Below are 14,354 nucleotides of genomic sequence, written 5' to 3' on the forward strand. Positions count from 1 at the left end.
AACCCAGAAGAGAAACACAAAGTTGTCCACACAACTCTGTTCTCCCTGCTTCAGACTGCTTCCCTTGCAATACCTGCTCCTACTGACTGTTGCTGATCTCCTGGTAACCTGACCTTGCCTGCCTCCTGACCTTGGTTTGCCCTCTGGCCTGTCTCAGACTCTGACCTCCTGATATTGGATCCGGCCTGACTCCTGCTCCGACCACTAGGTCAGATTGCCCACATCCTGGTCCTGACACCTTATTATTCACTAAAGCCATGAACCCCAATCCATTTTAAAAAGTAAATTACTAAAAAACTTATGCGAGATCACTACAGGCGGCCAGGAATAGAACCCAGACCTGTAAACATGATAAATGACACCACTGCACTGCCTTTCAGACTGAATTAACCAGTTTTAGATGCCACATTTCAAACCACATTAAACCGCACTCCTGTCCAGGAGCCAGGAATACAGTCCAGGATTCCTGATCATCAGTATTCTACCACTGACTAGAAAAAGTTGTGTAACCCACTGAGGAAGTATATATCAAATGCTCCATTGGCTGTCTACAAAGGAGTTAGCAATACAAGCTACTCGTGTAGTTCAAGTAGTAAGAATCTATGCTAGGGAATAGAAAGTAAAGAGATTCACACCCTGGTACTTGCCTATGTGGGGCATGTCATGGTTGCATGTGATTCACACAGTGAGAAGATCTCACACAGGTTTTGTACTTCACTGTGACTAGTGATGACCCACGGCTTTGCCACTCACATCTGTGATTTCATGGTAAGTATGAGTGATGGTTGGCAAGTATGCGTGTGTTGCGCTGGGAGAGGTGTTGAGTTGTGTCTGGTGCTGGCAGCGAGGTTGTGCTGAGAAATTTATATTGAATTCCACGGGTGGTGAATAAGGGGCGTGCTGCCCTGGGAGGCTAAAGTGTGTTTGGGATTATTGTATCTGCTTGTTGTGTGGGTGGTTGTGCTGATTTCTTTCAGGGCAGGAGGGGGCGGGGGGGCGCTGCAATGGAAGATGTGTTGATTTGTGTGGGTGGCCGTTATAGGTGTGGCAGTTCGGTTAAGTAATCAATCATCTGTACAGTCTCCCTCATACAACCAACGAAACTGCTGTATGCAAATTAGCTACAGAGTAAGAGCAGTGATTGGTTGAGTTATCTCTGATATCAACATGGTCTAGGACTCTTGGCATAGCACAGATATAACATGCCTTACTGTAACTGTACACTGTAAAAGTATAATTTGTGAAGTCAAAATGGCTGAGAACTTAAAATTGGGATGGTAATAGAGCATAAAACCTAGTGATGATTCAACCTGGTGATATTCTGAACAGAAAGAGCCCCCCAAAAATTCTTGTAGCTGTTTCCATGCTTCACATGGACTCCAGAGACATAATAGTTGTCAGTAGTGACACAGTGTGACATTCATGGAATATTATATTGATTATCTGTAAACTATAGTGCAAGAATCCCCAAAATACACGCTTTTCACATTTCAGTCATTTGTTACACATTTTACTTGTGTAACCCACAGGTCAAATTGTAGGTTGTGTTGCTCCCGCTGTGGGCCCCCCCATACCCAATTTAGAAAATGAGTCTGTTATTACTCTTGGATTGATAGCCTTGTTCTTTAGCACAACTTAAAAAATTGTGCTTTTAAATTCTGAGGGTTGACAGGTATGTGTTCATGGTGGCAGGGATGGAACACCTTGAGGAAGGTGGAACAGAGTAGGTAGACCTGCTGGTGTAATGCAGGTACTCTGCTGCTGCAGCCACACCTAGCTGTATCCAGTTTCCAGAAGTCCAATAAGAAGCTATGGTGTGTTTCGGGATGTGTGTGATGACAGATTGACAGGTTATGTCATCACTGCTAAATATAGTAGGGTTGCTCTTGGCATACTTACTTTCCATAATTTTTAAATGGGAATAAAAGTTTATAGAAACACTTATCGAGGCATGTTATAGCCTCTCATACCCTTCAGAAGGGTCGACAGTCAGGATTGACTTCAGCAGCGCAGTTTCTCCTTCTGATTCCCAGGCAGGTGCAGCTTCCCTTCTCCCTGACTCTGGGGAGCTATCCACTGAGGCACACCTAAAGCTGCATAAAAATTAAGAAAGTAACAAACACAAACTATGCTTAATGACAGATAAGGTTGCATCTGGACACACCCCATCCACTGAAAACTTTAAAAGCATGGAAATAAAACAGGGAAAAATTCTTGCATCCTTTCCATCTTCATATTGCCTACAATACTGTTGATAACACATCAGAACACTCCAAAAGGCATTCACTTCCCATCTCCAACATAAGACTTAACTGTGACCTCATATGCTGTTATATCAATTATACATATAGGTACATGTGACTGTCACATTTGGAAGTTATTTATCTTAATAATGATGAAGTCAATGTTAAGGTTTTTTGATAATGTTAGTTTGATGAAGTTGGTGTATGTATTGATTTCTGGTATCTTTTCGAGCTGGGATGTGAAAGCCTTTGGAGTGTGTTACTGACAGTGTTGTAGTCAACATGAAAGTGGACATGAATGCAGGAGTCTTTCCTCTTATCTTCGTATTTCCATGCTTTAAAGAATTTGGATGGATGGGATGTGTTCTGACGTCTTCTTAACTGTCACTAAATGTAGTTTTTGTTTGTTAATTAATATGGTTGAGGTATAGCTGCTGGATGTTGGGTTTACCGATACATTTAATTCTCTACTCAGTGTGCAACAGCAGAGAAGATTACTAAAATATCCTGTTTTGCATTAAGAGAGGGATTATTCCTATAGTGCTAGCAAAAGTTTAATTAAGAGGTGCCTAAATGTTTCTAAGGCCTTGTTCATACTTGAGATATTAGCCACCTGTTAAACCACATGCAAATTTGTACCAGTGCAGTTTAACCTGGTACACTGGTAATAAAGATCTCCAGCACAACAAACGTGCATTCAGTTACTCGACTTTGTGAAAAATTCTTTTTTTAGCCTAAAAATTTCTAGGCCTGGTTTTTGCCCAGGATGAATTTTTTGCAAAGTTTGCCCAAGAGTCAAATCCCATTAAGAACAAATAAAATGAACAGGGACACTTTTATAATCCTCTCTTTAAAAATCAGGTCAGCAGTGTTGGCCTGAAACCCCCATCTCTAAAAGCAGGTATTCTTGCTCGGAAAGAGTTATGTGAGTTTTGTAAATAGTGAAGTTGGCTCATTATCATATCTGGATATAAAGTGAGGTCGGAGTGGCTCCAGGTTGGACCCCCGGTGTAGGCTGAGCAGTCCTGTGGAAGGAAGCATTCGAGCAGGTAAACTTGGGGGGTGACGAGGAGGAGGTCTGGAATGGATTTTGTGTTTCACTGAGTTCCTTTTGTGAATAAAACCAAATCCCAGAAATGGAATAATTTTAACTCACCACAAGTTGTGAGAGCTATTTAAATCAAGCTGGAAAAGGGACAATTCTGTCTTATCTCTGACTTTTGATTTTAGGACAGCCTTCACAATGGGGTATTTCCTGTCTCCATGACAACCAGAGGCAGACCAGATCTTTGCTTGGAGCCTGGCCTATGGCTGCCCCTTGGGAAGATCTCTCCAGAATGACAGCTTCCAAAGCTAAAAAATGTTTACTATAATAAAAGTGCTACATGACTGAAAGCATTTGCAGCAAAGCACTGACATGAAATTTAGGGATTTGGTAAAGAAACACACTTCCTTTTCAAATATAACGAGTGAGCAAAAGCCAAAAACAACAAACCAAATCAACCAACCAAAAAACCCTTCACATTCTGGACATAATGCAATCCTCCGAGGAAGGTTCAGACTGACAGAAGGTCTTAGCATGAAGATTCATAGGTAAGACAGAACTTTTGCTTTCTTGGTTTCCTCCACATAAGACAGTCTTCACAGTGGGATGTGAAAGTAGTGAAAGTCATCTCTATGGAAGGAGGGAGGATTCAATTTATACCTGTAGAACTGAAAAGGAACTTAAGGGTTATGGTGGCATCCTTTGCCTTAACACCCTTCTACCAAACACTGCATCACCAAGTGTGAGGATGTTTATGTTATAGCATCAGAGGAAGTGTGGATATGGAAGAACCTGAAGTAGCCTTACAGACCTCCTTATAAAATGTGATCACTCTGCAACATCCCCCACCCGCCTCAATTGCTGCTTTTTGCAGAGTGCATAGTAATGAGAAGATCTGTGCCTGAGACTTTGAATACCTCTGCTATATACACCTTTATTCTTCTGCAGGCTCTGTTCACATCCAACATATGCATTTCTACTTCTTCAGGATGTTTGAATTCAAGCAGAAGGGCAGCACTACCACTTCCTATTATATGCGGAAGATTAGGGTGCCTTGGAAATAGAGGCCTAGCTAGTTCAAAGAACTACCATGTTTGACAGAACATATAACTGAGAATTCACTGAGAGCATGCCAAAACTGTCTAGGACAAAGATGTTGACTGTGCATGATGTTTTCATTGAGAAGAGGAAGAGATCTGCCAACTGTGAAGCTGAAAGGTGGATATTAGGATATGTAGATTAAGAATCTGCATATTGCTAGAGGACAGATATGTGTGACGAACCTCAGGATTCTGATACGTGACAGTTATGAGAGATTCTCACAGGTTTCTTATAATGCAGTATGACTGCAGTCACTGACTTGTCTTTCCCATGCTCAGACCATCATGTAAAAACAATAGAATGTCCTTTGTCCTGATGTGCACTCCCTGTAACAACATCTAAACTCAAGTGATACATAGACATTATTTGTATGTTTCCTCAGAGATGCTAGGAAGGTGTTTATCATCTTCTTAAAGAAAGTGATGGTGGTTCCTTATACTCAGCTTCCCTTACACTCAGCTAGCCTAAGCTAATTGTATCCAGTTTGCAAATTAATTCCAATTCAGCAGTCTCTCGTTGGAGTCTGTTTTTTGTTGAAGAATTGCCACTTTTAGGTCTGTAATCGAGTGACCAAAGAGATTGAAGTGTTCTCCGACTGGTTTTTGAATTACAGACCTAAAAGTGGCAATTCTTCAACAAAAAAACTTCAAAAACAGATTCCGAGAGACTGCTGAATTGGAATTAATTTGCAAACTGGATACAATTAACTTAGGCTTGAATAAAGACTGGGAGTGGATGGGTCATTACACAAAGTAAAACTATTTCCCCATGTTTATTCCCCCCCTTCCCCCCGCTGTTCCTCAGACGTTCTTGTCAACTGCTGGAAATGGCCCACCTTGATTATCACCACAAAAGGTTTCTGCCCCCACCCCACCCTCCTGCTCTCCTGCTGGTAATAGCTCACCTTACCTGATCACTCTCCTTACAGTGTGTATGGTAACACCCATTATTTCATGTTCTCTGTGTATATAAATTTCCCCACTGTATTTTCCACTGAATACATTCGATGAAGTGAGCTGTAGCTCACGAAAGCTTATGCTCAAATAACTTTGTTAGTCTCTAAGGTGCCACAAGTACTCCTTTTCTCCTTGCGGATACAGACTAACGCGGCTGCTACTTTGAAACCTGTCATTTGGGGAAAAGGTAAACTTGTCCCAGGGACAATGAGCTAGTTTTACTGAATAGGCTTCGCTAGTTATCTCAAGTACCTGAAGTGGTTTATTTTCAGGTGAGGGCCCACCATGAAGTGCCCCTCATGGGAGGAGGGGAGAGGAAATCTGCTCAGACTTGGGAAACCCCAAACAAAAGAAGCTTTTGGGGTTGGATGGTTTTCCAGAGAATCAGACTCTTGCTCTTCCTGTTACCAGGAAAAGCAGCAATGGCATCCTCCTACCATGTAATCTCTGTGCTGGAACCTGGAGGAACAGTGGCTTCAAACACCTGCCGAGATGAGAGAGTGAAGATTCTCTCTCACTGGAAGGACAGACTTATTCTCTTGTCCAAAGCCTCAGTGTCTGCTTTGTCTACATGCTCTCCTCAAAGAGCTTATCAACAAAATACTGAGAAAGATATCAGATTTTAGCTTGCAATTCCAATTTCTTCAGGTGGAGCCACAGGCCCCTAAAATGTATCTTTGGTAATTTTGAATGTACAGCAAACTGGAGTCAGGTAAAGCACCAGTCCTGAAAATGTTGCTTGGGAAATCTAGTTTAAAACAGGGGTGCAGCGATAGCTCAGTGGTTTGAGCATTGGCCTGCTAAACCCAGGGTTGAGAGTTCAATCCTTGAGGGGGCCATTTAGGGATCTGGGGCAAAAATTGGGGATTGGTCCTGCTTTGAGCAGGGGGGTTGGACTAGATGATCTCCTGAGGTCCCTTCCAACCCTGATATTCTATGATTTTATGTAGGGTTTTTTTTATTTTGCTGATGCTCACAATGGGCTCCTTATTGACTACAGAACTGTGCAATAGGAAACTGCAGCCAAAACTCTCAGGACTCAAGCTACTGCATCCATATTTAGTCTAAGTGATCTTATTCTCCTCTGTAGGTTTGGCGGGAGTACTCCTTCAGCTGATCTGACTACAGAAGCCATAGCAGGCTTCTGGCCTGGTCTCAGAGGAGGGAGCTTCCATGCAGCCTGCTCAACTGTCTCAGCATGGACCTCATCCACATACCACCACCTGCTGTCTGCCATTTCTGATGGGGAGAAGCTGAAAGTGCTGTCCTGCAAACCATCCTTGGAAAGAAAGGTATTTCTCCTCCCCCACTTTCTTTTGAGGTCAACTACACCTTTATTTCCCCTTAGTGGTTCAGCAAGGGCACCCACTCTCAGGCTCCCCTGGCTGCCACCTCTCATGGGTTGAGACCCACATCTCTCTCTCTTCTGATTGAGTATTCCCAGGCTGAACAGTTCCCTGCCTTCTCTTTGTTATTCCCAGCAAAAGATAGTCTGCCTAAACAGGCCTGTTTGCTTCTCCCTTCAGAGATGGTACACAGTGTAATTGCCAACAGTTATAAATTACCACCCAGCACTTCCTATGCAAGTCTATTTTATTAAGGTAAAAACCATTAGAGAAAACACATTAAAATAATAAAAACCTACACGCATACTAATAAACTTACCAGAGATCACCCCAATTGCCTCCAACATGTGCTCTCCCAGGTGAGTCTTTCAAGCACAAAAGGGGGTCGCTTTTGTGGTCAACAAGTCCATAGAATCATAGAAGATTTGGGTTGAAAGAGACCTCCGGAGGTCATCTAGTCCAACCCCCTGCTCAAAGCAGGACCAACACCAACTAAATCATCCCAGCCAGGTTTTATCAAGCCAGGCCTTAAAATCCTCTAAGGATGGAGAGTCCAGAACAGATTCAGCTCAGAACTAGCACACTCATGAAAAGTTTAGTCCACCTTTATACAGTTCAGGGATCTCTGATCTGGAGTTTCCAGGAGCAGGTAATCAGTATATAATGGGTTCTTCTCCTCAGGGTATAGCTTCAAAAGGCCTCCCAAGTACCTCCTAGGAAACCCACTTCACACATATTGTCCCAAACAGTCCTCTGACATTCCTAACATTTACATTAGTCATGTCCCTAGAAAAGTTGCATACAATCCTACAACAACACAAACAATTGTATTTTTAATACAATAGACCCCAGAGGTATTAAACCTAATTCAATACAGTTTATTCAGGATACTGCAGAATATTGCCATCTGTCACAGGCAGTTTTGAGACAAAAACCTCAAAGCCAATGAGGAAACTTGAGATGTTTAGTTTAAAATATTTTTTAAATCCGAAGTGAGACCTGCAGTCTGTTACAAGTGCAGATTGGAGGCAGACAATTCTGAAGAGTTCTTCCTGAGGGCCAGCCCTAACCCCAGGCTCAAAGCCACCAGAATCACCAGCGTAAACACAACTATACTGACAGAAGAGTGCATCTGTCACCATAGCTGATGTTATTTGAGAAGGTGGTATTATTATACCAGCAGGACTTATCCTCCTCTTGGTATATGCTGCAATTACATTCGGGGGGTGGGGGGGGCCGCCTATACCAGCATAGTTATGCGGATATAGCTTTGCCAGCACAGGCTCTGTAGTGTAGACATGGCCTTTAAATGACATTTGTTCCTACACAGTATCACTGAAGACAGTATGGTAATAAAAGTTGAGAGACTCAGGGAAGGGACTATCCTCAGCTTGAGGGTCAGTGCTTTTCAATATCTTGGTAAAAAATTATTTTGATTTTAGTTGAGCTGGATAGGCCAAAATGAGGTACAATGGTCATTGGTATGAATTTTGAGGGAATGCAGACAAGAAGAAATTAAGGAAGTATTTGAGAGAGTGGATTTCCAGATAAGGTGGTGAAGTAAAGAAGTGTTTGTGTGTTTAACTAAAATTTGGCTGTTCATCTCAAATTTATTATATACGTTTGCTTGGGAGTATCTATACACACTGGGTGTTGAGGGGATGAGATCACAGGGGATTGGTGTTTTTTGTTTTGTTTGCTGATCGGACTTTCTCCTAGATTGATTGTAGCCATGTTGTTTTCTTGCATTTAATAGCATTTTGCTTTCTTCTGGCATAACTTTTCCTCCCATCTCAAGTGTTTGAATTTGAAAAAAAAAGTTTTAAATGGTTTAAGCTAACAAATTCTATAGCAGAGATGGCAGCATTGTTAAAGCCTTCCACAAATACAGGGTGGTCATGAGCCTACTTCTACTCATATAAACTATAAGAGCAATGCCACCTGATTGTTGATGAAATAAACTCCTAGACTGTGGGCCAAAGATCACAAAAGGAACATAGCTGGGTAGGTTACCTGGATCTGGGCTCTGTTTCCAGCTGTAATGTTGGATATTGTCCAACATGCCTCCTTTTTGATAGACTCCTTAGGGCTGCTCAGCAAGTGCAATAAACTCTGCAGAGCTGAGCAATTCAGAATTACCTGAAGAGAAAAAGAGAGAGCGAGAGAGAGCACGCTTAGACTGTGTCTAGAATAGACAGCCATTTGAAACAGGTAATCTCTAAAAGGAAAAGACAATTACTAACATTTATCTAGCACTTTTCACCAGATGTTTCCAAAATGTTTCACAAAATAGTAATTAATCCCCTTGTTAAGTGTTGTCCTCATTTTATGGACAGAGAAACTGATGCACAGAAAAATTAAGTGATTCAGTGCTGGGACCATGTGTTCAATATGTACGGTAACGCCTCACTTAAGGTTGTAGTTATGTTCCTGAAAAATGCAACTTTAAGCAAAACTATGTTAAGCAAATCCAATTTCCCCATAAGAATTAATGTAAATGGGGGAGTTAGGTTCCAGGGAAATGTTTTTCACCAGACAAAAGACTATATACACACACAAACACAGTGTAAGTTTTAAACAAATAATTTAATAGTGGTACACAGCGATGATGATTGTGAAGCTTGGTTGAGGTGGTGAAGTCAGAGGGTGGGGTATTTCCCAGGGAATGAAGGCAGGACGAATGGAAGGAGGGGAGACAGCATGGCAGACAGAGAGACACACTGTGTGTGTGTGTGTAGTACGTGCGTGCGTGTTAAGTAGATCAGCAAGCTGAGACGCAGCTGCTGCCAGGAAGCTCCCTCCCTCCTGAGCCCTGTTGTGTGTGTCCCCTGCTCTATGGAAGATGGGGAAGCGGGGTGCAGGAGCAGGGGAGAGAGGGACTCCCTGACATTAGCCCCCCCTTCTCAGCAAGCAGAGGCTCGGGGAGCAACTCCAAGGCAGAGGGCAGGAGCAGCACATGGCAGTGGTGGAAGGGACAGCTGAACTACCAGCAATTGACAGCCTTCTGGGTGTCTGCCGCACAGAGAATTTAGGGGAGCAGGGAGCTGATGGGGGGGCTGCCGGTCCCCCCTGGTTCCAAGCCCCCACCAGCTAGCTGCAACGGGCTACTTTTTCTGCAAGCAGTGGACAAAGCAGGTGGCTGCCAAACGATCTTATAAGGAAGCATTGCACAACTTTAAACGAGCATGTTCTCTAATTGATCAGCAACGTAACAACGAAACAACGTTAACCTGGATGACTAAGTGAGAAGTTACTGTATTTATACAGCACCTAGCACAATATGAGGTCCTGGATCCAAATGTGGCCCTAATGAACATGAAGGAGGTTTTGTTTGTTTTTTTCTATTGGTTTTCTTTTTGCACTGAGACTCCTTAAACGGACAGGCTCTGCATTTCTTTGGCTCTCTCGTTCCTTGCCTCACTGTCACAGCCTGTGAGGCCTGATGCCATACTACACCTGATTCCTGGATTCCATTTGTGAACACCATGATTCCCCCACAGAATAGATTTCTGTGACTGAATTATATACGAAAGAAGCTGGTTGTTAAATACAACAATGTTAACATAACCCTCAGATATGAGATATAAATAACGCACTGTAACAATTATAAAGATTACTCAACTGTCTCAAGCACTACTTCTGTTAAACTGAAGCAGAGTGTTTCTGGTTGCTATTAAGTGGTCTTCCTACCCGAACTCAGTGTTATGAGACTGAAGAAGATGTATCAAAAATGATGTATTCTCATACACAATATGTCATCAGTGAACTAATGAACTAATCACTTGGTTAGGAACCTGGGTTTCAGCTTTGGCACAGATCACAAAGAAAAAGGAATGTAGTGCTTTCAACCTAGAACTTGGAGGACATTAGGCCACATCATAGAACCACCACAAAATTCAGCATAACAGGTAGTTTTTGCTTGGGAATACTAAAACAGGAATACTCAGAGGGTGCTGCAGGTCAAGACTGACCAGTATCTGCATACCTATATGGGAACCCAGGATTGGAACAGCATGGTCAGGACTGAATGCAGTGATGGAGGTTTGCGTGAGAGCTTGAAAAACATGTTCTGCTGCAATCAGTTCCCTTTTTGAGTTCCAAAAATGACAGTTTTTAATAAAGGGAAAACATAGAGGCTTGTGAGTATATAAATTACCCCTGCTAACTAAGAGAAAGAAAGATGGTATTACAAGACAGTAGCAGCGGAGGCCATACCTGTGTCTGGATATCATCCCCTGTCACAATGTTCCCAACTGCTCGTAAGGCAGGAGACACCACTTTGTAGTCACAGTGCCTACAATTCAAAGCAAAGACTTAGACTAAGCAGCCCAAAAGTATCTGCACCTCCACCCTTTAGTCAGGACCCACTGCCACCTTGCTAGCCCTAGGAGAATTCTCCTGCCAAGTTTGACTGAAATTACTGAATTTGTTTTAGAGTTAGAGACAAGCTAAAATGCATTTTGATTTGAAACTAATAGCTTTTAAATGTCTAACACTTAACTAGAGCACAGGCTTTAAACAAAACACAACAACCAATACATTGGCCATGATGTTAAAAAGTAAGTGCCTCAATTTAGACTATTAATTCTAAACTCTAAAGGCACCTGAAAAAGTGGCCTGGTTTTCAAAGAACACCAAGCACCTAGGCTCCTCTCCTTGACTTGGGAACCTAACTTTAGGTTCTTGGCGATTGCTGTCTAATCCATTACAATGTAGACATATGATGATGAAACATAGCTCTCAGAGGTTAAAATCTAATGCATATAAATTTGGTGAAGAATAATTCACTGTGGTAGCGGTATTTTTCCTTGACAACTTTATCGAAACCAAAAGGAAATTTCCAGATAAACTGATAACGACTATTACATTTAGAAATTTGATTTAATCTTGTCTCAAAAATTTAGGGTGAAAATCTTAAAGGAACCCTGTTAGCTTTTGAACTGATTTTCAGAAGTGCTGAACATCCACAGTTTTAATGGATAGGAGCTGCTCAGAACCTCTGAAAATCAGTCATCGGAAATCTAGTTAATTTTAAAAGTGTAATTAAAGTACTTATATAATATGAGTCAATAGTGTAACACTGTTACAAAAAAAGTAAACATAATTCTGGGATGTATTAGCAGAAGTGTTGTAAGCAAGACAAGTAGTAATTCTTCTGCTCTACTCCACGCTGATTAGACCTCAACTGGAGTACTATGTCCAGTTCTGGGTGCCACATTTCAGGAAAGATGAAGACAAACTGGAGAAAGTCCAGAGGAGAGCAACAAAAATGATTAAAGGTCTAGAAAACATGACCTATGAGGAAAGACTGAAAAATGGGTTTGTTTAGGCTGGAGAAGAGAAGATTGAGAGGGGAAATGCTAACAGTTTTCAATACATAAAAGGTTGTTACAAGGAGGAGGGGGCAAAAAAAAAATTCTCCTTAACCTCTGAGGATAGGACAAGAAGCTTTTGGCTTAAATTGCAGCAAGGGCGGTTTAGGTTAGACATTAGGAAAAACTTCCCTACTGTCCAGGTGGAATAAATTGCCCAGAGAGTTTGTAGAATCTCCATGATTGGAGATTTTTAAGAGCAAGTTAAACAAACACCTTTCAGTGATGGTTTAGATAATACTTTAATTCTGCCATGAGTGCAGGGCACTGGACTAAGTGACCTCTTGAGGTCCCTTCCAGTCCTACGATTCTATGATTCTAGTTTCAGATATTATACCTGACCCCAAGTCCTCCAGTCAGTTTTTTTCCTCATTATTTACAGTATTTTTCTCTCCTTTGTTGCTGTATGAAATACTCACAGCATGGAAAATAACTTACTAGCTATAAAAGGGAAACAGTGAAACTGACTGCATGCAAACTGCTGCCAAATGCACAAAATAAACTAATTACAAAAAAAAAAAATCTAATCTCTAAGGGCAACTTCAGTACACAAAATTTTTGGTCACTAGTTCCTTAGAATTTTTTTTTTTAATTGTTAGGAGGGTTTTATTTCTGCTTTTATTAGTCACTGAGCGTAAATTGGAATTTTCTTTTAATAGGAAACTGAATTTCCCTCTTCCCCTTAACACCAGACAAATTACTCAGAATACACAAAAAATAAATGACTCATGACTATATCTTCGAGTGGACCACATTCTGGCAAGCAAAATGTCCTCCTATTAATACAATTTCTGTTGGAGTGGCAGGGACCTTAGGAAATTATCTGCATCTAAATCACCTGAAATTGTTAATTCTGATAAAGTTTGATTAATTCTCAAATTTCTGTATCTCTTCTCTCATTCTTTAGTGATTCCATCATTAGAGGATGGTGATATGGCCCTTAATAGGATGGAGAAAATTCTAGGAAATATTTTATAATTCCTAAGAGCTTAATTGTATAAGACTCTCTGATATGCAAAATCAATATCCTTTCTATGAAAGAATGAAACTAGTCTAATATTACACTTCCACAGGCTGAGCTGTCTGCCATTATTCCTGGCCATTTTGTGTGTCTGCTCAATATAAAAGTCAGGAAACTAATTTAAAGTATTTAAATCAGGGTTTTACCAACTACCACATCTATGTATTTATGGAGAAGTGAATCGAAAACATATCATGCATACCTGAGAAAAGTTTAAGAATAGATGAGAGCTGCAGCAAGAACATTTTTAAGCAGCTTACAATTAATTATTCTTTACCCTAAGTTTAATGCATCTGTTGCTTCCATCAGAGGAGATTTTGCTTTGTTTCTTTTCCTGAACCACATGTTCCTTTTTAAAGACACACTATTGGTTCAGTTCAATTTTGGCATGAACCATGACTGGAAATGAGGTTACCTTGTCAACTTTTAGATCATTCTTAAGGAACAAGTTATACTTGTTTTTCCAGATGTTTCACAGACTATTTTTTATATTTATGATTGATCAATGGTACCATTTTAAAGAAGATCAATCTGAGCAAAAGTAGAAATGGTGCCATTTCCTCTAATTATAAGACATTAAAAAGAAAATAGTAAGTAGCAACTTTTTCAGTCATTTTCTCTCATATTGCATTCTTAATAAGTGATTATTAGGTTCTGTTTATTACTGGGTTATCCTCTAGCCATTTTAGCAAGAGAGTTGTACATTCTCTCTCTTTACACATTTTGTAGGGCTTTGTATTAATGCAGTCATGTCTTGAAGGTTAGAGAATAGACTAACATGAGTATGGACTGAATTGGCTTAAGTCCCATTTTTGTAACTTCAGTATAAAATAAACTGTTGTACCAAATTTCAGTTTTAACGGAACCTTAAAAAGCTATTTTTCAAAATCAAGTTCTTTTTTTTAAAGATATTGTTTATACCCTAGAAACTGTTTAAACTGTTTCAGTATGAAAAACTAAACGTTTTTCCTGAAAATTTCAGCATAAATTTGTCAACTTGGATGCTTAATACCAGGCTCCTAAGTCCATATATAGGTACCAAAATAAAAAGTCAAAATGTATACAATTACTCATCACCCACAACTCCCATTAAAGCCAAAGCGAGCTGCAGGGAGTCTGCATTTCAGAAAAAATCAGTCTACTTTTACTTAGGGGTCTGAAGAACATGATTTAGAAGTCTAACTTTGGGCACCAAGGATTGAAAATGTTGATCCCAATTTTTAACCCCTTTGTTCTGAAGCTGATTTCAAATCCTAATCCCCTCAATTCT

At 40.7% G+C, this 14,354-nt stretch overlaps 1 protein-coding gene across 2 annotated transcripts in view; it reads right to left on the reverse strand.

The window, feature by feature from the left end:
- Positions 1–14,354, reverse strand: part of KPNA1 (karyopherin subunit alpha 1) — a 150,025-nt gene that overhangs the window by 32,928 nt on the left and 102,743 nt on the right. For both annotated transcript variants that reach the window (XM_074975300.1, XM_074975290.1), the window contains 2 exons: positions 10,907–10,985; positions 8,705–8,830 (listed from right to left, as the gene is read on the reverse strand). In XM_074975300.1, the coding sequence (XP_074831401.1) occupies positions 8,705–8,830; positions 10,907–10,985 (205 nt within the window). The remainder of the gene's footprint in view (positions 1–8,704; positions 8,831–10,906; positions 10,986–14,354) is intronic.

Source organism: Natator depressus, chromosome 1 (genome assembly GCF_965152275.1).
Source record: "Natator depressus isolate rNatDep1 chromosome 1, rNatDep2.hap1, whole genome shotgun sequence".
Lineage (NCBI taxonomy): Eukaryota > Metazoa > Chordata > Testudines > Cheloniidae > Natator > Natator depressus.